Consider the following 27985-nt stretch of genomic DNA (forward strand, 5'->3'; position numbering starts at 1 on the left):
CTTTCTGTAGAAACCAGTTCCCCTGCTTGGATTTCATTCCTTCCTCATGCCTACCTCTCAGGATCCTTATCTTTCTTTAATACTTCAGCTCAGGTGCCACTCCCTCTGTGAAATTCTTCCCTAATTTCCTCAGTTAACAGCAACAATAATCATTTATAATAATAAAAATGGGAAAGCCATCCAGATTTATGAAAACACATGGTTTTGTGATTGTAATTTAGTATTAGGTCATCAGAAGCAGAAATCAACAGAAGGTTATTGTTTAAAGACCCTGGACTTGTTCAACATGGTAGAAATTATATGATGCTGCACTGTCATCTGTAAAAATGTAGGATCTTTTGAATACCAAGCAAGACATGGCTAGAATGAAATTTTAGAAATTCATTATCATTCATGTACTGACAGATGACAAATCCTCCATACTATCAATATAGGACTGAAACTCTCTTTGAAAACTTAATTAACTCCTGAAACTAGAGCATCAACACAGGCCAAACTGTTGCCCACATATGCCTGGGTAGAACACTGAATCACAGAAATATAAGAATGACATTTCTAATAGAAGTTACCTTACTAAATACCCATACCCTACAAGCTACATGGAATAAATAGCTTTTAAAATATAGGTTTCTAACAGAGGAAGCCAAAATCATATGGAAAAAAGATGAGGTACATATCATTCCTGTTGTCCTGTCTGCTACTGGAGTTATACCAAGGATGGTTTCAGTGAGCACACAGAATATGAGCTTACATCTAATACTTTATTCAACTACAAAAAAGCATTTATTTTCATCTATCCTTAAAATAGTTCATAGAATGTTAAATATAAAAGTAATTTGTTCCTGGTTTGTTGAAAAGATGAGTCAAGTTAATTAGACTAATAATAATCACTGACATATATATATATAATTCTTAAAGGGTTACAAAGCCTTTTTTCTCTCTCCCTCCTTTATTTACCTCATGTTTGTTTAGCTGTATATGTGGTATAGCACTTTAGTAGACTGTAAGTTCTTTGAGGGCAGGGTCTGTTTCATTTTGTGTTTTCATCATATAGCATAGTGCTTTGCATATACTATGTACTTTATAAATGGTGTTTTTTGTTGTTTTTCATACCCACTTATAGTTTGGCACTAATGGCTTTTGAAATTTTTCTTTTTCATCTTGTTTTCAATTATATTTCTATACGCCTTTTGATCTATTCCTAACATAACCACAAACACAAACTATAAATATAGGTACCACATAATTTGCAAACAGGTTGAGTTCTGAATGTTTATGGGTTAGTTATATATAACACATTTTCCCCATAGAAACAAGGTTTAAAAAGATGATTTTGGTCTTGCAGACATCTGGGGAAGGGAATTGCCCAAGGCCACTCTGCTTCAAGAGGCAGCTAGGTGGTTCAGTGGATAGTCAGTCAGGAAGACCTAAATTCAAATCTGGCCTCAGATACTTATAAACTGTATGACCCTGGGCAAGTCCCTTAATCTCTGTTTGCCTTAGTCCACTGAAGAAGAAAATGGCAGACCACTTCAGTATCTTTGCCAAGAAAGCTCCATGGAAGGTGTGGTACATGGGGTCAGAAAGGATCAGACATGATTGAACAATACCACCACTCTGCTATTAAATGTTAGATCTGGGATTCAAACTTGGATCTTTTGAAGCCAAATCTACTTTTTCTTCTGTCACATGGAGTACTTTAAGCCTTTTATGACTCATTATGGAATGAAAAGTTAAAGGAATTACTACTGGCTTTGGGAAGTACATGATGAGTGCAGAAGCTTTCAGGAGGTCTCCGAGGACGGGAAGCTGCTTTGGCTGCCCCGTTTGTCCGAGCTCTGACCCCGCTCGTAGTCGGCTTTTTATTTTCTGCTTCCTCAGTGTGATATCCTGCTGACCTCTGGAGCTATCCTTTTCTGGATTCCCCTGGCAGCAAAAGCAGACAGGGTTTCTCTCTGTGCCTCAGCTGGCCCTTAACTCCTCATGTCCCAGATGCACATTCACAAGATGCAGCTAGTGCCCACCCATGCTGTTCTCTTCCTGGTTCTGTGCTCTCCAGAGTGGAGCTTTATGTTCTCAACCTTTTCTTCTTATCTAGCCATTTACAAAGACAGATCTCAAGACCTCAAAGAAGACCTCTAGTCCCTCAAGCTTCCACTTTCTCCTATTAAAACTGCTAGCTAGTTAATCCAGCAAACTCATCTCCGTTGATGTGTTAGAGATATGGTTCCCCTAATCCTGGTTCCAGTTAACCATGAATTTTCGTAGTTGTTTTCTGAAAATAGCCATATCCTTAATAACATTAGGCATGAGAATTTGAGGGCAGCAGAAGGGTCAGGTGGTAGCAGAGCAAATACTGAACTTGTACTACCCCTAAAATCGGTTTTCAAACATATCGTGCTGCTCGCCACAGACGGACAGATGGGCCATTCAGATAGGCACAGAAATGTTTGTATTTGTGTTATAGGCGGGAGTTCTTTTAGTGAGAAAGAACTAGAAATGAGAGGAAGGAGTGAAAGTAGAAGGGTTACCTATGAGTTAAGGATCCAAGCGTCTGCTTTCTATCAAAGCAGGTAAGGAATGTGAATGTTACTGTACTTCATGCCTGGAATACACTTCCTTCTCCTTCTGCTTCCTCTTAGTTTCCTCCATGGCTCTGCTCAAGTGCCATCTTCTGCTTCAAGCCTTCTCTGATTCCTTCCCTATTCCCTCCCCACCCCTAGCTATTAGGCCCATCTTTACTCCACCCCTCTCCTACCCCCCAATAAAATTTTGTTGTTTTTCAGTCATTTTGGTTGTGTCCAGGACTCCATTTGGAGTTTTCATTGTGAAGATATTGGAGTGGTTTACCATTTACTTCTTTGGCTCATTTTACAAATAAGGAAACTAAGGCAAAGAGGATTAAGTGACTTGCCCAAGGTCACACAGCTAGTAAGTGTCTGAATCCAGATTTGAACTCAGGTCTTCTTGACTCCAGGCCTGGCAATCTTCCACTGTTTGTTTATTATGTATATACCCATGTATTATGTGGTCTCCCCTCCCCCCAAAAAAAGTAGGCTCCTTGACTTTTGTATTTGTATCCCCAGCACCTAGAATAGAACCCAGTAAGTGCTTAATAAATGCTTATTGATTAATTGGATTATAGCCTTTATATTTATTAAAAAGCTGTTAGAAAACAGGTAATTTTAGAGCATGTAAGAAAGCAAATGAGAGGCAGTGTAATGTGCACAATGAATAGAAAGCTGACCCCAGAGTCAGTAAGACCTGTGTTCAGGTCCGTTTTGCAGTCTATACTGACCGCATGACCCTGGGCAAGGCGCTTAGCCTCTTAGTGCACTAGGCAGAAGTTACAGAACAGGCGCAGATATACTCTGGTTAAGAATTCTTTGTCAGGCACTCTCTAAGCCAGTGAAATAAAAACCAACTAATTAACCAAATAAAACTCTCCAGACATTTCGAAAGCATGTTTATCTGAGAAAAAGAATAGACTCAGGGCAGCTAGGTGGTGCAGTGGATAGAGCACTAGCCCTGGAGTCAGGAGGAACTGAGTTCAAATCTAGCCTCAGACACTTACTAACTAGCTGTGTGACCCTGGACAATTCACTTGATCCCCATTACCTCGGAAAAAAAAAGGAAAGGAAAAAGAATAGACTCTCAAATGAATATTGCCCATAACATTTGTGATTCAGAATCAACCCAAATTATGTGTTATATTGCCATAATAATAGATTTCGGATTTTACATCCAAACAAATATAAGCTTGGGTTCCTGGTATCTTTCCTTAAATCTTCAGGATGTCTGGTGGAAACCATATGCTTTCAGCCCAATGTTTTGGTTTTTTAGAAATTTTTTTTAATTCACAAATCATTTTCTCTTTTTCCCACTTCCTCCTCCTCTACTGAAAAAGAAAGAAAAGCATAGCCCTTGTACAAATATGCATTGTTAAGCAAAATAAATTCCAACAAGAGCCTTGTCCAAAATACAGATTCTCAGTCTGCGCCTGGAATCTGTCACCTCCCTGTCAGGAGTGGGTAGCTCGTCATGAGTCCTGGGAAATTGTAGCTGGTCGTTATATTAAAGTATTAGGGCTTCCTTGGAGACTCTTAGGGGTTCCAGTGTTTATCTTTACAATGCTGTTGTACAAATCGTTTTGGTTCTGCTCACTTTATACTGAGTCAGTTCATCTGCATCTTCCCAGGCGTCTTTGAAATCATCCCCTTCATTCTTCATAGTACAATAGTATTCCGTTACATTCACGCACCATGCTTTGTTTGGTCGTTCCTCAATTGATGGGCATCACCTTAGTTTCCAATTCTTTGCTGTCACAAAAAGAGCGGCTATAACTATTTTTGCATATTCTTTTTTGCTTTCTTTGATCTCCTTGTGGTATAGACCTAGTAGTGGTATCACTTTTAGTCTAATGTTGCATTTGTTTTAAAATCATTTGGGGTGGGGGAGATGTCATTTTGGATATCACCTACAAGAAAAATATGACAAACACTTGCCCCTAGTGCTACTTTGTGGCTGGTCCAATACAGATTAGGGTGTTTTTTGTTTGTTTGGTTTGGTGTGTGGGGGTTTTTTTGTTTTTGTTTTTGCTTTTGGCTTAAGAAAAGAAATGAGTTTTTGCAGCACGCTTTCTCAGAATTTTAGGTCTGTCAAAGTGGTGTACGTTTACTTATTTTAAATTGTTATTTTAAAGAATTTTTGTTTCCAAGAAGTAATTTCATGTATCGTAACCCTACGTATAATTCTGGTACTAGATAATAAACTTGCTGACGTTCATCCTAGCAAAGTTGATTGGCCAGAATAAAGAACCTACCTACCATTAGGGCAAAACTTTCAGCCCAAAATAAAGGTTCTCAACCCTTACTCCGTTCCCTGTATTGTGATAGAATTATTATGATTCACAGAATCACAGTGTTAGAGGATATAGGACTACCCTCTTTGTTTTATGTGGCCAAGAGATTATGTAACTCTCATAGTCATTTATCCAATGATCTTCTATTAAAAGCACTTGCTGTATGTCATAAATGCTGTTGGATGTTGGGGATACAAAAATAAACGTGAGACAATCCCGGCCCTCCAGGAACTTATATTCTGTTACAAAGTTACATAACTAGTTAACCTGACTTCCAGTTTACCTTCCCTTTTAATACACCACAATTCTGTACAGAATGGATTTCATCACTCTGGTTGTTCTATGCACTCACCCTGGTGTACAGTTAAGTACCCATCTAATCTCTTAGGTGCTTAGCTTCTCTGAGAGTTGCTATAGTTTAAACAGTATTCACCTTAGAGCCAACAGATAATTAATTTCTCTTAACTTAACTAGACAGATACATACCTGGGTCAAAAAATAGTTGGTGGAGAGAGGCAAGAGGACCACTAGTAATCCCAAAGGGAGAGGGGTTGGTCCAATCTCTGGAAGTCTAGTCAGTGACCTTGACGGGTTTGAGAAGAAAGGTGGGTCCTGGGAGAAGAATATAATTACAGTGATGGGACCCTGTAGGTGGCCTAGGGTTGAGTGAGGCAGCATGGCAGTGGAGGACCACAAGGTGTGGAAAGGAAGGATACTCTTCAGATATCAACACCCCAGAGCAAAGCCCCTGTGACCATAACCTAGTTATAGTTCTTCAATCTACTGCTAAACCTATATTCAAATCCATTCCCAAAAATGAAGTAGGAACTGATGGAGCGGGGGCTCCCTTGCTTCATCATTATAGCCTTTGGTATACTGTTGGTAAATGTTAACTGATTACATTTTTTCCCCCAATGATTTTATCACCTGCAATTTTAAATAGATTTCAGTGAAATTTCTTATATGTACATATATAAATTAATAAGAGTGATAGGTGTTAGAGCACCATGTAAACCCAGAATAAAGACCCTTCGTTTTGGCATTTCCAATACTCTGAAACATCTACTTTTCTTTTAAGACACTTTATATCCTGTGTTTGTAAATCAAGGTTTAACATCTATAAAATCATCTCAAAGGTAGCATTTCTTCCTTTAAAGCTGTTCAGGCCTTGTGCTTTTTTGTGCTTAGAGAATTAGAATGCTTGTGACAAACTAAAGCCAGAAATTCAACAAATTGTGAGTAATAAGCAGTGAACTACTTGTGGATTTAAAACCCAATAAAGGTGCTGCTCTAATTGCTATGGCTGGAAGGATCATCACCTCTAATGAGGAAGACACATTCCTTCCCTTGGGGTTTCTACTGGCAAACTGATCAAATTGTTCCAATCATAGGTTGGGGGTGGGGGGAAGAGAGAGACAGAGACAGAGAGAGATTGACAATTTTTACTAAGGCTTGAAAGGGCTAACTTTCACTTCCCTTTTCTCTTTCATCCTCTCTGAATTTCTTTCTTATCCTGTTTAGTACATTTATTTTTGAAAGGATTAACCCAGGTGTGGGGAACGTGTAGCCTTCTAGATCCTTGGGTCCTGCCTTTTGACCCAGTCCAAGTTTTATAGAACAAATCCTTTTATTAAGAGGATTTGTTCTGTGAAGTTGGGATTCAGTCGCAGGGCCTCACTTGAGGACCTAGAAGGTCATGTGACCTTGAAGCAGCAGGTTCCCCACTCCTGGATTAACCTATAATTTCCCTTTCTTAAATTAATAAAGTCACACATTTTGTCCTGAGTCTGAACTTCCAGAGATCACATCACTAGGGGCAAAAAAATCCCAAAAAGCAAACAAAAAGAAAAAAAATCCTAAGAGGAAAAATGGTTGGAGTATTCTAAGTTTTGGTTAGATTATGTCTATATTAAACCAAATTGATTTGATTGTGACCTTGAAACATATTGAATGGTTTAGCATACTAGACTTGCAATAAGTAGAGCTGAGTTCAAAACTCATTTGAGACATTTACTAAATTGTATAATTATCAGATCTCTAACGCCTTGGTTTTCTCAAAGCTGTACGATGGGAATAACTCTTGCATTATCTACCCAGCAGGGTTGTTGTAAATTAAAGTGCTCCATAATTTTTAGGAATTATTATTTCTCTGACCTACTATGAAGGAGGTGGGGAGGACAGTATACACACATATATTACAAACTATTGCTTTAATAACATGTACTAGAATTTTGAAAGAAATTTAAGATTATTGATATATATATTATCTAAATGTAATATATATGTGTGTGTATATATATATATATATATATATATATATATATATATATATATATATATATATGCCATAATTTCCAGATTCAGGTCTTTTTTTTTTAATCAAGAAATTTGTTCCTTTCCATTCCTCCCATATCTTTGGCAGAGATTAGCAGTATTTTTTTTTCTTTGATCCAACCAGTTTTTTTTCTTCAGGTTATTTTTTTCCTTTTTGTTTGTTTTTCTCCCCTGCTGACTTGATTTGTGAAAGATGGAGCTCAAGGCAAAATGTGAGATTTTATTAATTTAATGGGGAAAGCATGAGTTAATCCTTTAAAAAATGAAGTACTATACTGTGCAGCAATTATATTTTTGAATTCCTCAAAAATACATTGGTGTGTAGTTCATCTGAATCTGGTTGACTTGAACTCTTCTAAGGACAAATAAGTGGTTTCTTGGCCAAGAAGACAGTCTTTGACACCTTCTTACTGTTGTCCCTTTCATCATTCCATTCAACCCAACCAGCAAAAAAAAAAAATCCCTTTTGTTTTTTTCTTTCTTTGCTCTAAGTTAAATTAAAAACAAACAAACAAACAAAATCCAACCAACCATTAACTGTTGTTAATGCCATAAGCTTTTTGTGCCGGTTGTAGGTCCTTCTGAGCTGTCCTTATAACTACATGTCACACTTTTGTCTTCATCTTCCATTGCCTCCTTTGTAGGAGAGTTCTACATTTTGAAGGATAAAACTATTAGTAAGGCAAGCCAGGAAATTATTGGTTGTCCTGCTTTAGACAGTGGCCTTGAGGAAATATCAGGATAATTAGTTTCCCAAAGCTAGTTTATCATGCCTCCACGCTAGACTTGTGATATTTTCCCCAATTTTCTCATCTATGTGTATTTCCTTTTTTTCTGTCCAGGTAGCCTGTAGTATAGTCCAATAACAGTATTGTTTTTATTTTATACCTTCATTGGTTTTCAACCAAATACTTTCTACCATGTTTTCTCTTTAGTTCATGTATTTCTTTATATGAACATATCTTTTTAATATGCATATCTTTTTAATGTATTATAAAATTTATGACAACATATAGTTATATATAATTATTATATGTATATTATAGAATGATATTTATTTTATGTATTATAATATATGGCATAGAACACATCATATATTTGTGTATATATGTGTGTGTGTGTGTGTGTGTGTGTGTGTGTGTGTAATATGTGTACTATCTCCACCCCCACTTTGGTCCATATGGAATAAAGAATCCCCTTGCAAAGTTATAATCCCATAATAGGTCCCACCCACCATGAATTCCAGATGGGTCAGGTTTGTACTCATATTTTGAACATTTGCATAACTATCTCAGACTGTAGCTTTTATTGATGGTTTTGCATGGGCAGCTAGGGCTTCAGAACCACTGAGATAGGGAAAATATGAGGGTGTGAGTACATGCTAAGGAATTAAGGAATGAGTCTTGAAAGGGTATCAGTGGTTGGAGAAAAGAGTGATGAGGGAATGGAGGGATTAGATTTCTTATGGGATCTACCCTTGAAATCTAACCCCAGGGCAGATGTCTTGTGAATTCTAGTTGGCCTACCTCTCAGGAGGCAGGAACCCGTGAAGGTATGGCCTGGGGGGAGTTCGATCACAAGGCAGTAGGTGGCAGTGGAAGATGAGTCTGGTTAGGGATGGCTTCCATAGCACTGGAGAAGGCCCTGGGGTGAAGACCTACTCAGAGAGGGAGTGACTGGGATGAGGCTGACTCAAGGCCCTGGGGTGAAGACAGATTCTGGAGGCAGGTGGCCAGATAGAACTGAAGCAGAGTTTTCTGGGAAGGCCCTGAGGCAAAGACAGAGCCCCAGAAGCTGGTGGTAGGGACCTGCGATTGTGAGAATCAAATCAGATCACATATGTAATGTGCTTTGTAAACCTCAAAGAGGTATATAACTGTCAACTACTATTAACATGGATATTATTATTTAGCTCGATGGACATAGGTGGCTTATTTATCTGATGGCAAATTTGAAAAAGATAATATCTCTGTTGACTTAAGGGAAAAAACTCTGCTATTCACTTGAAGAGGATTGAAGAGGGCACAAGAAAGGGAAGGTTATAGAAAATGAGGAAAGAAAAATGAAGATGGAGGTGAGGAAGAATGGAGAGAGAAAAGCAATGATAAGGGTTTTTTTGTTGGGTTTTTTTTTTGGAAAACTGCTTAGGGGAATTTGCAAAGGCTGACTTTTGACTTAAGAAGTCTCTCGAAGACAGTGTCTCAGACTTGAGCTGCTTGAGTTGGAACGTTTTGTATATTAAAAATAAAAGCTCTCCAAAAACATTTGAAAGCAAAATTCTTCCATCTAGGGTGAGCAGTGAGCAGTGAGTCAACAGACAGAAAGCAGAGGATCCAGATGACCTCTTGAGCCCCGAGTAAGTTTACATTTTCCATGGAGCAGTTTCTCATTCTAACCACATTCTCTACATAGCTCTGTTTTGTCTCTTGACCTATTCACTTAGTTAAATAGTTTCAGTTATTTGACAGCAGCAGAATCACTGCTGTCCACAGGTCTGCTGTCCAGGTGGGTTTGTAAAGAATCCTGCAAAGATCCTACAGACAAGTTCTTTAGAGATGCCAATACTTCTTGTTAATTTGACTTTGTCTTTACTTGTTTTCCTTTTCTTAAATTTTAAAATAAAATTTTGTAGATTAATTGCCAGACTTGCTAGTGCCGGTGCTAGATACTTCCAGATTTTTATTTCTACAGCAGTAATAATACTTTGTTGTTCAGGAACAAAGGTATCTGGCAACTTCAGCTAATTGAAAACCAGGAAAGAAAGAGGAAGGGAGGAAAAAGCCCTTTCTTTTGCTAAATCAGGGAGCTAGATAGTATGATGAATAGAGCAGTGCGCATGGAATCAGGGAGAACTGAGTCCAGGAGTATGCTGAGTGTGGTGGAGCCAGTTGTGACCTCACATTTTCCTGCCTGATTTTAAATCCTGCCTCATTTACTTCGAGACCCTGGGCAAGTCTTTTTTTTTCCCCCTGAGGCAATTGGAGTTAAGTGACTTGCCCAGGGTCATACAGCTGGTAAGTGTGAAGTGTCTGGTCTGAAACCAGATTTGAACTCAGGTCCTCCTGACTCCAGGGCCAGTACTCTATCCAGTGCTTTATCCAGTGTGCCACCTAGCTGCCCCCCATACCCTTGGAAAGTCTTTTAGCCTCTGTTTGCCTCACTTCTCTCATCTGTAAAATGGGGATAATAATAGTACGTACCTCCCAGGGTTGATGTGAAGATAAAATAAAATAATATTTTAAATAGTATTATATTAATGCTAGGTGTTATTGATGTTGTTATCTCAAAGCCAATGCCCCAAGGTTCATGTAACTGTAATTCTTTGGATGGGCTTTCATCCAGTACCTGTTTGCATGTGTTTACTTTTTCCCATATACAGTCTTAAGAAATTTTTGTTGTCTAGTTTCTAAGGCCAAGGGAGGAGGGAGAGATGGATGAAAAGAGAGAGACACACACACAGAGAAAAAGAGAGACATAGAGACAGAGAGATTTTTTATTAGGGTTTCTTTTTGGTTTTGACTCCCTCCTCTAAGAACTTTATTTGCTTTGTTCCCTTCATTAATTCTCATCCCATCTTGTCTCTTCTAAAATTTTATTCTCTGATTTGTGGTCAGTATCCTCATTTGTTCCTTTTAAAATCTTTTTTGTGTTCCTCAAGGAATTAAAGCTTCTGAAGTATCAGGTTCAGGTTCTTTCTTTTTTTTTTAATAAAAAATTTGTGTTATTGCCTTAATAGATCTAGCCCCATTGTTTCTCTTTTCTGTTGTGCTTAAGTCTTAGAAGTATTTGTGAGAGAAGTTAAGATAGATAGAACAATGCCCCCATGGTATAAAGTGCCCAGTGTCTCAAATCCCTGGGGTCCAATTCCCTGGTCCCTGACATGCTCATTATTATTCCAGGAAGCATACCTTGATCTTGTCTTCCATCCCCACCTTCATGTTGTTAGTATCTCCTCAGAAATTTCTTTTATATACAATTTTGTCTGAGCATGTTGTTTTCCCCAGTGGAATGTAAGATCTTGAAGCCAGGGACTTTTCACTTTTTGAATTTCTAACCTCAGTGCCCAAGACAGTGGTGATTAAGATGTTTGTTAATTGATTGATTATTGTAATAAATTGCTAACATCTCTCCCCACCAACAAATCATTAACGATGAGACTGCTTCTTTCTACCTTCTCTCTTTGCCCTAAACCAAAATAAAATACCTCAGAGGGAAATTCTTAGTTCAATTACCTTCTGACTAATTCTTAAAGGGGGGGGGGGGAGGAGTAAGCCCTTATCTATCAAGGAAAAGACTGAAGAATCACAGTCTCCTAAAGGTTTGAGATAGCTATAAATTGTGATTTTATAAGTTGTATAGTATATTGCTTTAAATGTTGTTGTTAGTCATATCTGACTGTGACCTCATTTTGGGGTTTTCTTGGTAAAAATGCTGGAGTGGTTTGCCATTTCCTTCTCCAGCTCATTTTATAGAAGAGGAAAATGAGGCAAAGAGGGTTAAGTGACTTGTCCAGGGTCACACAGCTCATAAGTATCTGAGGCCAGATTTGAACTTAAGAAGGTGAGTCTTCTTGATTTCACTTCATCACCTAACCTGTCCTATTTTACATGTTACACAACAGGTTTTTAGTAGGTGTCTTTAGCTTTTATTTATTTTTAAAGAAGCCCAAACTAATTAAAACAGTAATCTTTTTGCCTATTTATTGATGTTCTTGTAAGTTTCCCTTTTGGAATAACAGTAATGAATTTAAGAGTAATAAATGTTAAAATGAGAGATGTTCTGGAGAAGGTGAAGGTAAAGCACTAAAAAAGCAGCTAGTAGATCTTCTAGGGCTGTTGGCGTTTGATATTTATTTGTTGAGGCTTCTCCTCCTTTTTACCCAGATCAGCACACTGAGGATTCTTGGGAGAGGTATTAATGGATTTGTTAAGGATGATTGTCCTTATAAACCATTTCTGGTCTTGAATATATTATTACCAGCATCATAAATATTATGATAAAAAGTTGCAAAGCAAACACTTCAAGGCCTCATAAATACATCCCTCGCTGCTTACCTAAGGCATGTGCCCTGTTTATCTTGATCTCTTCAGACACCTGATGCAGGAACAGAATGAGGTATTGCTTCCTCCTCTGCCCTGAATGATTTGTCTCTCCCTTGAGATACAGTATAGATGAAATGGATGGAAACATTTTTAGTTTTACAGAGATTTTATAAAAATGTTCACTTTTATTTTCTTTTAATAGTTGGAAAAATTATGTTAAGTCAACAAGAATTTAAACCTTTCTCCTCAATATTCTTGTCAAATAATATTTCTTGATGGCTTTATGCTGCATATACTCTTCTGCTGTGTGCTAAATGAAATGTTATACCTGATGAAGACTGCCTGAAAATTTATATCCTATTCTAAGGGTCCTTATTAATGGCATCCCATTATGAATTGGGACATCATTGGCCATATTAGCAGTTATTCCACTTATATTGAACTGATTAGATGGTTTGTAAAAGTATATTAGTATGATTCTGAGATGTATTCAAAAAGGACTCGGAAAGCCAGAAAATAATCTTTCCAGTGTGTTCTGCATCATCCATAGCTTTAGGTTTCTTTGGTCCATGGTTTTGTCTGTGGAAGGAAACTGTGTGGAAACTTTCTCCAGCAATGGAAATTGGCAGTTTTTCAGTTAAAGTCTTAGAATGTTGCCTGAAGGCTTCAGAAATTAGTCGAGTTTTCCTCTAATTCATAGCTAGCATGCCTCAAAGGCACAGCTTGAATTTGTCTTTCTGATTCCAAAGTTAGCCCTCTAACCACTATACCAGCTGTCTCCCCATCAGTTAATAAAATCACATAATCTTAGAGCTGGAAGGATTAGGATTATATTGTTTTTGGCTCCCTCTTCTAAGAAGAATGTCTTTGGTTTGTGCCCTTCGTTAATTCTCCCATCTTGTCTGTTCTAAAATTTTATTCTCTGATTTGTGGTCTGTCCCTTCTTATGCCCCTCGCAATTCTGCTTTATGGATAAAATGGACAGTAATAACAAAACTCCCTCCTTTCGGCTGTCCTTTGCCTTCCTTACATGGGGCAGCTAGATGGTAAAGTGGATAGAGTGCTGGTGCTGGGCTCAGGAAGACTCATCTTCCAGAGTTCAAATCCAAATGCAGACACTAGCTGTGTGACCTTGGGCAAGTCACTTAACCCTGTTTGCCTCAGTTTCTTCATCTGTAAAATGAGCTGGAAAAGGAAATGGCAAACTACTCCAGGATTTCTGCTAAGAAAACTCCAAATGAGGTCATGGAAGAGTCAGACATGATTGAAAAATGACTGAACAACGAAGCCTTCCTTACAAGTTTCAATTCATTTTGACTTTCAGCACTCTAGATATTATTCTTACAAGTCAGGACTGTCTTTTTTCCTTCTTCCATTACCTGTTCTTGCTTTCAATCTCTGTATGTGTCTTTTAAAAAGTTAAGTGGGTCTATGAGTTCCTCATGCGTCCACATTTTGCTATCTTCGCAGCTCCATCCTAGCTTTGTCAGAATCTCTTCTTTGTATCTTCAGACTTTTATGCTTGACAGCCTTCCCTGTCTCCTGAGCTGAACTTTTGTGGAATTTAGCCCCTGAGATTCTACCTTTCCTTTCCTTCAGTTCATTGAAATTTGATCTCCTATCTGCAAATAAATGAAAATATTTTATTGTGCAAAGACAATAGGCAAGTTTTTCCTCTTTCTGCAAATATTTTTAAATTTAAATAGGTGGAAATGTCAGTTTGATTTAAGGGAGAACTTTAAAAAATAAAACTGTTCTGATTGCTTTGTTTAACTAATAACTAGAGCTAAATTGAATAGGTTTTTGTGACAAGAAGCACAGCACTGTTAGACTGCGTTGTCTTGGAAAGAAGAGAGAAAAAAATAACTACTGAATTTGTTTTTCTATGTTTAGAAGTCACATCCACTTATTTCTCCACATATTGTTTACTTAAGATTTTATAATTTTCAAGATTTCCTCATCAACAAATAAGTCATTTGTGATCCATCTGCTTAAGTATTTTATATCACTTGGAGGGAAATGAGTGAGTTTGGTTCATTTTGGAGCCTGCTGAGAGGTTAGGAAATCATTGTCTCTTTTACCACCCACAAGCGTGGAGGGGAAGCCATTTTTCAATGCATGTCTCAAGTGTAGGCAGCTTCTGACAGTCCACACTCTTCTGATTCACTTCACTAAAGAAGAGCCAATTAGAGAATCCCATCAGTCTTGAAAGAGCTGCAGAATCAGGCGTTGATGTTAGATTTAGATGCTGTTAAGTGAGTTAGGGCATTAAGGTGTGGTTGAAAGGACCCACACCAATAACCGGGGCTACCGGAAAGAAATGCCACGGTTATTTTTTTTCTATAAGAAGCACCAATGCCTTGTGGTTTTTTAACCTTATTTTTATAATATTTTTTATTGTGTCATCTTCATTTCTGAATTCCTTCTCACTTTCCTACCCACTAAGCTATCTCTCATAACAAAGAATAAGCAAAGAAAGAAGGGGAAAAAAAGCAATTTCACTAAATCAACTACCATGTCAGCTGTCTCTGATAGAATATGCAATATTCCACACCTTTTGTCCTTCCACCTCTACAAGGAAGGGAAGAAGGTGCATTTAATAATAACACAAAAACCAAAAGTGCTGGGGCCAACCCTGGTCACTAAAATTAAACAATGTTCAGTGGTGTTTTGTTGTTCTTTCCCTTCCTTTAGGTTGTAGTCATTGTACGTATTGTTTTCTGGGTTCCCTTCACCTTACTCTACATCAATTCATCTAAGTCTTCCTATGCATTTTGGAATGCTTCCTATTTGTTATTTCTCCCAGTTTGGTAATATTCCATTCCATTACTGTACCACAGTTTATTCAGCTATCCCTCAGCACTGCTCCCCCCTGCCCCCATCCCTGACCTTTATCCTGTCCCTGGGAGCGATGATGCCCTGTGTTTTAATGCCTTGTTAAAATACTAACACCTATGCTGCTATCTCCTATACTACAGGCAGGAGATTAAAGTAGCAAGAAGGACTTTTGGCTGGGGAACACCTATCATTGTGATGAAGATTGTGTGCTCATAAACAAGTAACTTATCTTTAACTTCCTTTTAGAGTGTTTCCTAAGACTTAGAGTGCGTAAGTGTCTTGTCCACAGTCACACAGCTCTTGGGTCAGAGTTGGGTTTTGACATCAGGTCTTCCTGACTACAAGTCCAGCAGTCTATTCAGTAAACTACATTGCTTTTGTTTGACACACTCAGTGAAAACGCATCATTGAGAAGTTGTTAATCTTGTTGAGAAATTGGTGTTGCTGTTTTCTCTTCATCTCTCCCATCCCTTTCCTTCTTCCTCCTCTCCCTACCATATTGCCCTGGCCTTATGATGCTGTATCCCCACATGCTACCTCCTTAGCTGTCATGATCTTGTAGAGAAGGCTTTTCACACTAGAACATCTAAAGTCTAAAAAAAGAGTAAATACAATTCATATGAGCTAGAATGGGACTGTGTTCTTTTGGATCTGTGCTAAAGCTTTGATTTTTTTTTAATTCTACATCCAAAATTTAATCTAAAGGAGAAACCAGGTTTTTTGCTTCTATAATATCCAGACTCTTTAGTATTCTCTTCTTCACCAGACCTTCTTTCACCCTGCTTTGTTCAGGTTTGTTTATTTACATCATTAATTTTAAAGGGCAGCTTTGACCATCTTTAATAAATTAGCAGAGCCCTGGGGACTTCCAGGGCTGTATTTGTCTTAAGCCAATTTGATGTCAGTCACCCATGCTATGGAGGATTTTTTTTTCCTTTTCTTTATGAAACCCTTCAGGTTTTTATAAGCCTGCCAGATTATTGGCATTGATGCTGTTTGTAAGCTCTGGATTGGTGCCATATTTGAGCTTTAAGAAAAAAGGAAATGTGTACCATATTAAAGTAATGATGCTAGGTTAGCTTGTTCTGAAGAAGTCTGATTAAGGACTTTCTGTGTCCAGCACAATTCTTTACAGCAACCACATATTAATTATAAACATTTGTTGCATTGCTTGCCTGTAGCTATAGAGAGGCTTCATCTCTGCTGATGTGACTGAATAATTTATAAACATGGTTATGGTGAAATTTGTGGTGGTCATTAGCATTTTAATGAAAAAAATGCTGTCATTATCCTAAATCTCCCTTTTGTTTCTACTTTTTTTTCCTCTCTCCTTTCCAGCTAAACATCCTCAGTCTTTCCTAAATATTTGGAAAACGCTGACAATTCCGGGTAATGAGCTGACTGGACACTATGGGCAGGCGATACCCAGGGGCTCACTGTCACCCAAGCCGTTCATGTATGTACCTTTCATTTTTACTAGAAATTTGTAGTATTCTGAATTTAACTACTTGTGTTGTGAGATCTGAAGGCTGTAAGTGCTAAATGAGAGTACTTAGAAATGCAGAGAATGGCTTATCCTGGGGCAGCTTTTAATTTTTAAAATTGTTTTTGGATGGAGAAACTCTGTCTAAATTGGGGTGGTAAATTTAAGTGTCTCCTTAAGATTAGACATGTGTATTAGCAATCACCTCTCTTCTTACTTGCCCATATATGTAGAGAGGCATCTTTTAATGAGGCATTCAGCTTCCCAACAAAGAACACCCGTTCCAGAGAAAGGCAATATAATGAATTCCATTTCAGAACACTATCTTTTTTTTTTAAAGGGCACTTCACAAGGTTTATTTCAACCCTTTATGGATCATAAAATCATATAGCCTTGAGTCCAAGAGAGAGGTCATCCAGTCTCACCTCCGAACTCTGAGCAGAACAGTGCTTAAGCCTCCCCAAGGAGAGAGCTTTTGGCTCTAATTCTCTACATTTTCCGAACTAAGAGACTCTGCAATCTAGTGTCTTTTGGTGAGGAAATGCAGTATTTCATAGCATTCACACTCAGGAAGCTCTTCCAAATGCTTAATTAGAATTATTTCTGCTACAGTTTAATGCTTTTTGGTATTATTCTTGGTTCATCCATGCCAGAGATCATAGCTGCCCATCTCTATCCTGCCCTAGCTACACTCCTGTATTCTGGACCTTCATTACCAACTCCCACTTGGATGGAATTGCTCTTTTCATCCAGAACCTTCTTTTCTGTCAGACTTCCCTATTTCTGTCTAGCAGGGGTGGGAAACCTGTGGCCTCCAGGCCACATGTGGCCTTCTGGCTGAGTCCAAGTTTTACAGAGCCAATCTTTTTTGTTAAAGTTTGGAATCAAAGGGCCACGCTTGGGGACCTAGAGGGCCACATGTGGCCTCAAGGCCACAACATGCCCAGGCATCACCATCCATCTAGTTACCATACAAGTTATCTGGGATTCTGTGATCACACTCACTTCCCAAATCCAATCAGTCGCCATGTCTTTTCAGTTCTACTTCCATAATGTATCACTTACATCTTGTCCCTTTCTCCTCACATAGCGACCACCTTCTTTCAGGCCTTCATCCCCTCAAGCTGAGACTACTTCAATAGCCGCCTATTGGTTTCCCAGCATCATATCTCTCCCCTTCGTCATCTGCCTTCCACAGGTCTGCCAAAGTGAGGTTTCTATAATATAACTGCTAAAGCATCATGTCATTACCCTGATCAATGAGTTCTAGTGCCTCTCTGTTACCTCTAGGAGCAAACACAAATTCTTCTGTTTCACATTTGGAACCCCGCCCCTCCGCGCATGCCTACTCTTTTAGCCTACTCTTTCAGCCTACTTATTATACATTACAGCCTTTCATGCACTTCATGGTTCAGCTAACCTGGTCTTCCTGTTCTTCACACACAATACTCTCTTCATTTTCATGCTTTTCTACAAGTTGTCCTCCATACTTCTGATACACTCCCTTCCACCTCTGCCTCTACCTCTACCTTTCAGTGTGTGTATAATTTTCTTTTCCTTCAAAACTTAGATCAAATCTCACCCATATGAAGCTTTTCATTAGCATTCCCCACTCCTACAACTGCTAATACCTCCCCCTGTAAAATTAACTTTATATGTGTTGTATAAACTTTTATCTGTACATGATGGAATGGAAGCTCCTTAGGGCAGGAACCATTTCATTTTTGTCTTCGTATCCCCAGTGCCTATCCTAGACTAGCCATTTAATAAATGCTTGTTTGTTGATTGCTCAACAAAAATCTTTATTAGCCTTCTTCATGGATTCTTTCTCTCCCCACTACTTCCACAGAAAAATCACTTTTTTGGCCGATGAACTGGCACTTAGATAATGCTTTCAGGTGTGCAAAGCACTTTACATATATTTGATCCTCAAAATAGGCCTGTGAGATAAGTGTTATCATTGCCCCCATTTTACAGGGGACAAAACTAGAGGCTGATAGAGTTTAAGTAATTTGTCCAGGGTTTCTCAGCTAGTAAGCATCTGAGACAGGATTTGAATTCTGGTCTTCTTGACACCAAGGCCAACAGTAGATCCACTGTGCCACCTAGTCTTGAGCCCATTATCCAGTCTGGCATTTTGCTCTGAACCCTGCCCTCCAACTTTTTTTCTAGAGCTAGAGGCTGTGATTTCTAAATAGATTTGTAAAATCTCAGAGTGGGAGAGCACTTTGAAGACCCTCTAATCCACTCCCTTGTACCAGGCATGAGTTCCCTCTACAGTATCCTTGACATGGCCATTCAGCTTCTGTTTAATAGCTGGGTAGCATTTACAAAGCTCTGTAAGGTTTGCAAAGCGATTCATAGATGCTGTCTCATGAAGTCCTCACAGCGACTCTGAGCTAAGTGCTGTTATCATCATCTCCGTCATACCGATGAGGAAGATTAGTCCTAGAGAAGCTGAGGGACTTGGTCAAGGTTACTAAACTAGCAAATGACTGAGACGGCATTTGAATTTGGGTCTTCCTAACTCTAAATCCACCACTGTACCCATTGGGCCAATTAGCTAACCCCAACCCACACCAGGTCCCCTACCCATCACAGTGGAGAACTCATTACTTCATAGATCTAACACTGGGAGGGGCCTCAGAGGTCCTTTAATTTAACCTCCTCATTTTACATATGAGGAAACTGAGTCCCAGGGAGGTTTATTTGAACTTACGTTCTCTGACTCCGTAGACGGTGTTCTTTCCACTGTACCGTGCAATTTTCTGTGCCCACCTCCCCCCCTTCCATTTGAGATACCTCTAATTGTTAGGAAGTTTTTCCTTATTTTGAGATGAAGCCTGCTTACCTCTTTACTGGCGGTAGTAGGCACCAACTAGGCAAGCGGGGCAGGTATCTTGCATTAGATACAATTTTGTGTTTCTGAAGCTCTCCCTCAGGCTTCTGTGATCCTCCTCTTGCTTTTCAGGTATATTCTCTAACAGGATGTATGGAAAAAGGTTGTTTGCCATCTTTCTCTTTGTAGGTATGGCCTCTTGCATTATTTATTCTTGCCTTTTCTTTCCTTTCGGTAGGGAATTCCTAATGACAAAGCTCAATTTTTAATCTTAGAAAGGTGCCTGCGGATGCTGGCAGGTTGGGTGACTTGCCTATGGTCCCACAGCAAATAAGACTCAGAGGTGGGTGGAGCTAAGATTCCAGGGTTTCCTGACTTGAGACCAGCTTTCTGTCTACCACACTAAGCTTCCTCTTCTTCTTTGTTTGTGAAATAGGATTCTAATGTGAATAAATGAATAAGAGATAATCATGGTTCTGAACAGGCTGTGAGTCAATTCCTGTCTAACTGCGTGTACATTTTCTACTTTTTAGATTATCTGTAAGGGGCAGCTAGGTGGTGCAGTGGATAGAGCACCAGCCCTGAAGTCAGGAGGACCTGAGTTCAAATCTGGCCTCAGACCAAACACTTGACACGTACTGTGTGACCCTGGGCAAGTCCCTTAACCCCAATTGCCTAAAAAAAAAAAAAATAAAAAAAATAGATTATCTGTAGCAAGTTTAAGAAATTTTAGCCTTTTTTTCCCTCTCCTCTTTTTCCCGTTATCACTTGGTTTGTGCTTAGGGATATGCAACTTAATTTTTATGTTAGCCCAAAGTGAAACATAAATATTAAGTCTCAGGAAAAAAAATCACAATGTATTACAAATTTGAATTTAAAATGACTTAGTATTTACCTGCATTTCACTTTACCTCATCCATTTATGTCTGCCAATGAAAATAATTAAAAGTAGAATGCATTAAACTTTTGGTCCATTTTGAACCACAGAGCTTTCAAAATTCATTATGCCAAGGCAGTTCTGGCCTAGATTTTATATCTGTGGAGATTTTTTTTCTCCTGAAGAGAATTTTTTGTTCTTATGAATAATAACTTCATTGAAATTCCATGATGAGAATCGTTAGTAAGAAAATAATTCCTGTCACTCTATCACTTTCCATATTTTTTCCCTTTTTTTTCCTGTTTCCGTGTTCCTATTTCACTTGCTAGTTAACATTTATTTCAAGCTCCATTTTCTTTTCTTTTTTTTTCTGATTGGGCAATGGGGGTTAAGTGACTTGCCCAGGGTCACACAGCTGGTAAGTGTTATGTGTCTGAGGTCAGATTTGAGCTCCGGTCCTCCTGAATCCAGGGCCAGTGCTCTATCCACTGCACCACCTATCTGCCCCTCAAGCTCTGTTTTCTAGGATTCCAATATCATTATTCAGTTGTTTCAGTCATGTCTGACTCTTTGTGACCCCATTTGGGGTTTTCTTGACAGAGATACTTGAGTGGCTTGCCATTTCCTTCTCCAGCTCATTTTACAGAGGAGCAAACTGAGGCAAACAGGGTTAAGTGACTCACCCAGGGTCACACAGCTAGTAAGTGTCTGAGGCCGTATTTGAATTCAGGTCTTCCTGAATCCAGGCCTGGTGCTCTCTTCACCATGCCACCTAGTATATAGCTATGGAAACATGTAATAACATGTAATATATTTACTGGTACTACCACTCATATAGAAACTTCTGGCAATTTTCTCTATCAGATGCATGACCTTCAGTTACTTTTTCTGAGTGGGAAAGAAATGTTGGAGGTCCTACCCTTGATACTGTGGGAGCCATCCACTGACCCCTTCCAGACAAATGTGTATAAAGTAATTACATAGATTAGAAGCCAATCGGCTCACAGAATTCTCCAAAGGCACAGCTAAATTAAAGCATTATATCATGTTTGATTTCCTTTTTGATGACTCTGTATCATCTAAGAGAAGTTAAATTTGCTTATTATCTTTTAATAATAATGGTGATGGTAGCTACCATTTATATGGTGACTGCTGTGTCCCAAGCACTATGCTAAATACTTTGCAAATATTATCTCATTTGGTCTTTACAACAGTCCTTTGTGGTAGGTGCTATTATTATCCCCAAATACTCTTGAGGAAACTTAGGCAAACAGGGTAAGTGACTTGCCCAAAGTCACATGGCTAATACATGTCTGGATTTGGCTTTTCAGAACATCAGAAAATGTAACACAATTTAGAGTAATTTGTATAAATTATTCTATAAATATATATTGTATAAATTATTCTATAAATCTATAAATAATTAAAATTTTAAAAAATTTGTGGCATGTAGAGAGGGAAGTTTCAGTTATTCAGAAAATTAATTTCTGGTGAGTAGTTCATTCCTTAATAAAGCTGGGTAAATGATATGTTTGTTATCCTATGTCTCTGTGTCCACCAGAATGTTTTTGAGGTTTTACTTGGTACAGAAAAAGAATTGGAAGGAATCTATTCTTTTTCACTTAAGTTATCTGTTACCAAGGGCTCTTATCACAGAAAATGTCTTCTTATCTAACATTGTAGGCCAGTATCATTCTACACATTATATAAAATAGGATTTGATTCTGTCATTGCTCGGTGGGCTTGCAAGTTTAATGACCTCTCTGTAAAGTGTGCCACTTCTGCCTTTCATCTGCTGGGGAAGATGAGTAAGTTGATGCCTTTTCCCCATAATGAGTAAAGGATGTTGCTTTGGTCTCTAGAATGGCTGTATTATCAGTTTTGTCAAAGTGTTTTTTCCTGGAGATAGAAGGTAGTAGTACTTTGGGATTATTGGGTGACTTTTACCTGACTCTGTCAGTCTTCTTGAGTTTCTGTTGATCTCTTGAGGCGTGGAATTAAGGCAGTAATTTTGTGTGTGTGTGTGTGTGTGTGTGTGTGTGTGTGTGTGTGTGTGTGTGTGTGTGTGTGTGTGAGAGAGAGAGAGAGAGAGAGAGAGAGAGAGAGAGAGAGAGAGAGAGATGGGGGGAGGGAGAGAGATTTTCTTCTTGTGAGTTGATTTGGTTTGGGGGAGAGGAGGAGTTATTGTGGATTCATGGGTGAGTAATTTTAAGTAATGTTTGCTTATTGAAATGTTGAATCATGCTAGTAGTAGGGTAGAAGGAGCTGCAGCTACTCAGTTCTACTGTCCACTAAGACAAGAAATGTAAGATGACCTGAGGTCCTCAGCTAATATCATCTAAACCCACCTACCAACAGAGGAAGGAAAATAGTATCTTATTCATCCTCGTCATTTTTTAAACTGGGAGCTTCTGGTATAGAAAACTCCTTCCTCTAGTGTAAGATCAACAACTCATCTATAACTGTGCACAGAGGTATCACATACATGGCTTGGGATCACTCCAGAGTGCTCACTCAGGAGTTAGATTAAAATATATCTGAGAAACATGTAACAAAATAAATTAAAATACAATTAAAACAGATAATATCACATTTTGAAATTGTCACTATGTGGCCCTCAAGGATCCTTTTGTATAATTTGTGGTCTCTGTTCCTGTGAGGTTGGTACCATTGACTTAGCAATAAAATGGAATTGTCCAGGAACTCACAACTCTAAGTGTTAGAGGATTTGAACCTATGACTCTCCTGACTGCCAAGTCCTGCCCTCTTTCCACTAGACAAAGAGTTTATAATCTTTTTTGTGTCATGGATCCCTTCTCAGAATAATGCTTTTAAACAATTGAAAGAGTTGCTAAATTTCAATTACAGGTTAGTGGGGAAGAAAGATGCAATGTTTGCTCCTGTCCTATGTCATATGCTCCTGTATAAGAACCTTCTAGACCAGGGATGGGGAACCTGTGGCCTGGAGGCCACATGTGGCCTTCTAGGTCCTTGGGTACAGCCTTCTGACTGCAGTCCTTTCATTAAGGGGATTCATTCTGGGAAGTTTCAATTCAGTCAAAGGGCCACACTTGAGGACCTAGAGGGCCACATGTGGCCTTGAGGCTGCAGGTTTCCTATCCCTGTTCTAGATCATGTTACCTAGCTGGTCTCTTATGCTATGTAACCCTATCAGTAAAGCATCTGGACATTGATAGAGGGGTTGTCTTAAGTTCCTGCCCTCAAAGAGCTTACATTCTACTAGGGGAAGATAACAGGGGATGTTGAAATGCGGAGAGTGGGGGAGAAAAGAGGCAACACGCCAAGGGAGGAGATGGAAGTGCCATCTGGGGAGACTCACAGTAAGAATGAGGTGAAGAATGGCTGGTGTCACTCTCCGACTGGTGGTCCTAGGCAAGGAGTCACCGATGAGTAGAGGAGGTCCCTAGGTTGGAGGTTGCCCCAGGTGGCCGGTCAAAGAGGAGATGATTTTGGAGAGAATCAAGGCAAGAAGAAGGTAAAACGTGGTTGGGATCCTGTCTAAAATATAGAGTGGATGTGACATTAGGTAGGAGGTTAGACTTGATGACTTTTAAAGTTACTTCTGTATTTTTCTCAACCCAGACAGTGGCAAGATAGGTCAGGCTGAAACTCTAGCAGATCCATAGGGTCGGAAAGACACCTGTGGTCTAAATGCAGGAGTTTTTTTGGGGAGTATTAAGGTGGCAGGGGCACTAAGAGACCCCAAACTGGAAAGTAGATCTTTGACTTGGAAATCTACTCAAAGCAAAAGAAGAGGCAGGATACAGTTACCATCAGCCAAGGTTGTAACCGACATGCCAGGCAAAACTGGAGGAGAACAAGGGTGTGGTTCCGAGGCTGTAGAGGTAGGCAGAGGGCATTTTTTCAGAGATTCAGAATGTGCAGAACTAGCCATGATAAAGGCGGGCAGGCCAGGGGCTGCTGTTCAGAGGTCATGCCTGAGCTGTAGCCATAAGGAGAAGCCCAATTTGAGCACATGGGTCTGAGGTCCATCTTCCTAAAGAGAAGCAGATATAGAGTTGAGGTACTGGCAGAGGTCAAGCTGGACAGGAGGAAGCATGCAGGGGATGGAATTCAAACCAGGAGACTGAGTACTGCATTTTGGGATCTGGAATAGATAGGCAAGTCCAAACAATAGCATGACCAGGATATGACTGGTTTATCTCAGCACAGAGGCAGCCTGACTCCTGCCCTGGCTTTCAACAGCTATCCTGATGAGAGAGCAGGGAAATTGTTCTTTAGAAAGGGGTAGGCATCTTTAAACAAGTTCTTAATCTAGGGTCTGTAAATTTTTAAAAAGCAAATACTTTGATAACAGTATTTGAATATAATTGATTTTTTTTTAACATTTTATGTATTTCATTTTATGGATCTAAAAGGGCTTCAGCAAATCATCAGAGGGGTTGAGGGGTCCATGACACAAAAAAGGGAAGATCCCCTGCTAGAAACCCTATGATTGCACCCAGGGGTGCCCTTCTGTAAATAAATGAACAAAGGAAATATAAGAATGGAGTAAATGAAGACGAGGAGGTTTCAGCAGGTCATAGCAATCAGAATGGCCCATATGACTGAACGTGGTCAACAGTTCTGTGTGTTTGATTATGTTAGTTTTGCAGAAGGGCTCCACTATGTTTGGCCTATATTGGTTGTAGGGTAGAATCTAACTCTTGAAAACTCCCAATTACAGTGGGGTTGGGAAGGTGTTAATTGAAAATAGCCAAGGCAGAGTAGCATCACCAGGGACCTCTAGTTCAAGTGCCCAAGTTGATGGAGGGAATGGAAAAATGGATGTGAAATGGGCTTGGTATCAGGAGACCTCTATTCTAGTCTTGGCTCAGCCTCTCATTAGTGGGGTTACTCTGGGCAAATGACTGAATCCATCTGGGCTTCAGTTTTCTTCACGTGTAAGACAAGGACTGTGTCTGACACAAGAAGCCAGGAAAGGCTTCTCATAGAAGATATTGCTTGAAGAAAACTAGAGATTCCAAGAGGAAGAAATAAGGTGAGAGTGTTCCTAGGCACAGGGTGGGGAGCAGCCATGGAGTGTCGTGCTGCTATGTGGGGAGAAGTAAAGGAGTAGAAGATTGGAAAAGTCAAAAAGGGCCAGGTTGTAAAGAGATTTTAGACATCTGAGGACTTTATATTTGATCCTAGAGATAATTGAGAATCATTGGAGTTTACTGAGTAAGAGCTGACATGCCTAAACTGAAAAAAAAATTCACTTTGCAAATCACTTTGTGCACTTGTGTGGCATTTTCTTAGAACCATGTTTATGGTGTTTCACATCATGTATATAGGGACTCCATGGGGAAAATAATAGTAATGGTTAGGAATACTTTTGAATATTAAAAAAAATTGAAATTAATTAACAGAAATTAATATTACACAGGGGAAATTTCTCAGTCTGGAAATAGGCTTAATTTCTTATCTTTTGCTCCAAAATTTCTCCCATTGTCCATTCTTTATTTCAGAGGGCTTTCAATATCTTCTGTTCCTTTTGGAGAACCTTCATGGGTTCTGTCAAAATACCTAATTAAAAGAATTGTTCTTTAGCTAAAATTCAATTATGAAATCCTGCTCTGGGTTTCCTTAGTTTCTGATCTTAAAGGCCTGTGCTTCACCTCTTATGCTGGCTACTCGTCTGTCACTGCCCAGGAGAGTGGTGTTACAAAGGACCTGGTCACAAAGAGTAAGAAATAAAAACATTTTATAGAGGAGGAACACCCTCCAGTACTCTTAGATAGTGATGGGAATGTTATCTAGTTGTATTGTTGAATCTGTTAAGTACTCAAAGCTGAGAAAGTTCCCTATTTAAGTCAAACATGTTTGAAGGTATTATTACTACCACAATTTCTTAATATAATCCATGAAAATTTAAAGACATGTTGTAAACCTTGTGACGCAGAGGGGGAGGGATGGGGAGAAAATTTAGAACTCAAAATCTTATGGAAGTGAATGTTGAAAACAAAAAATAAACAAATTTTTAAAAATAACCATCATATTCACCCCCTAGAGATGCCTAGAACATCCTTATCTTGAACCATCTCATTCTAAGAGGGACATGTTGTATTGGGGTTAGTATTGGATTTTGAGTCAGGAATACTGTTTCCTCATCTGCAAAATAGGAATAATCATACTTAGAATACCTACATCTCACACGAATATTGTGAGACCCAAATGAAATTATCTAGGTAAAATACTTTGAAGACTTTAAAGTGCTAGATGAAAATGTTTGTTATTATTCTGCTTACCCAACAGATATGGATGCCCATTTAAAGGGATCTAGGTGATACACTGGATAGAGTCCTGGGTCTGGAGTCAGGAAGACCTGAATTCAAAGTCAGCCTCAGAAACAATCTAGCTGTGTGACCTTGGGCAAATCACTTAACTTCTGTCTGTAAAAAGGAGATAATAATGACACCTACCTCCTAGGGTTGTTATGAGGATCAAATGAGATATATTTGTAAAGCACTTGTCCCAGTGCTTAGCACTTAGTAGGTGTTTAATAAATGCACGTTTCCGTTCTCCATTTCTAGGAACAAACAAGGAAGAACTCTCTTTTTGTAATGTTATATGTATATCTATCAGTGATTGGCCCCTTCCTTTTGGAGCATCTATCCAGAATGGCTTTTGCTTCATATTCATAGTAGGATGGCCTCTTGTCTAGAGCAGAAATAAAGAAAGATCACTTTCATTTTTCCTCTTTTTATGAAAAGGTGAATTTAAGCTTCACTGTCCAAAATAATCAACCTCTTGCAGTTTAGCCTTTGACAATTTTTCCTTTTTTCCTTGTCCTGGAACAGTGTTCAATAGGCATCTTTTGTGGAGGAGAGGGAAAGATAATGCTTTTTCCAGTTTGCCACCCCTCAATAGTGCCTTCTCTTCTAAGTTTACTTTGCATTTACTCTGCTTATGTCTTGTACATACCTATTTTATAAATATGTTGTTTCCTCAATTAGAATGCAAGCTTCCTGAGGACAGGAACTGTTTTCACTTTTTCTTTGCGTCTTCAGGGATTAACACTGTGCCTAGCATGCATAAAGGGCTGAGTAAATAATTCTTGGTTGGTTTCCTTCTTTGGTTGATTGATTCTCTAATTGTAGAAAAGTTGCTTTCTTGTTTTGCTTAGCACATTCTCTTTAATGAGAGAAGAAAAGAGAATAAAATGATGCTATGTGAAATTTCTCAAGCAGTAGGAATTTTTTAATTTAAAAAATTTAATATGAAGTTTAATAACCATTGACGAAGACAAATAATGAAATAAAATACACCATAAGCAATCAGATTTTTTTCAAACCCCTTGGCATTTGGTGGAGTAGAACCAAATAGATTAACAGATGACAAACAAACAAGAAATTCATTTGCTCTGTCCCTTCCAAGTTGATCCGTGTAGTTTTACTCAATATGTCTGTACACTAGGGATTTGTGGCTTGAGAAAGAAGCCTGCTTGACTCCTGGCTGTGTTGCATAAATAAAATTTAGAAGGTCTGTTCTCTGGGTATCTGTGGAGAACTTCTCTGTCCTCTTGTCCCATCAGGCTTTTGGTTATAAGAAGGGATGGAAGTCAGTAAACCTCATCTCCATGATCACGAAAGAAAATGAGCCCCAAAGACAGGAAGAGTAATACAGTACAGAGAACAGTGGATTTGGATCCAGAGGACCTCATTTTGCATCTTGGTTTTGTGACTTT

General features: G+C 38.9%; 1 protein-coding gene across 13 annotated transcripts in view; it reads left to right on the plus strand.

Annotated features, from left to right (window-relative positions):
• Window positions 1-27985, plus strand: part of APBB2 (amyloid beta precursor protein binding family B member 2) — a 411236-nt gene that overhangs the window by 131940 nt on the left and 251311 nt on the right. For 8 of the 13 annotated variants that reach the window (XM_078148568.1, XM_020991135.2, XM_078148564.1 and 5 more), the window contains one exon: window positions 16414-16531. The exons of 2 other annotated variants lie outside the window; for them this stretch is intronic. In XM_078148568.1, coding sequence (XP_078004694.1) covers window positions 16486-16531 — 46 coding nt within the window. In that variant the 5' untranslated portion in view covers window positions 16414-16485. Of the gene's footprint in view, window positions 1-9485; window positions 9552-16413; window positions 16532-27985 lie in introns of those variants that run through there. 3 more of the 13 variants (XM_078148565.1, XM_078148570.1, XM_078148571.1) reach the window with 3 other exon arrangements.

The sequence above is a fragment of the Phascolarctos cinereus genome, unplaced genomic scaffold (genome assembly GCF_003287225.1).
Source record: "Phascolarctos cinereus isolate Bilbo 61053 unplaced genomic scaffold, phaCin_HiC Scaffold_9;HRSCAF=440, whole genome shotgun sequence".
Taxonomy (NCBI): domain Eukaryota; kingdom Metazoa; phylum Chordata; class Mammalia; order Diprotodontia; family Phascolarctidae; genus Phascolarctos; species Phascolarctos cinereus.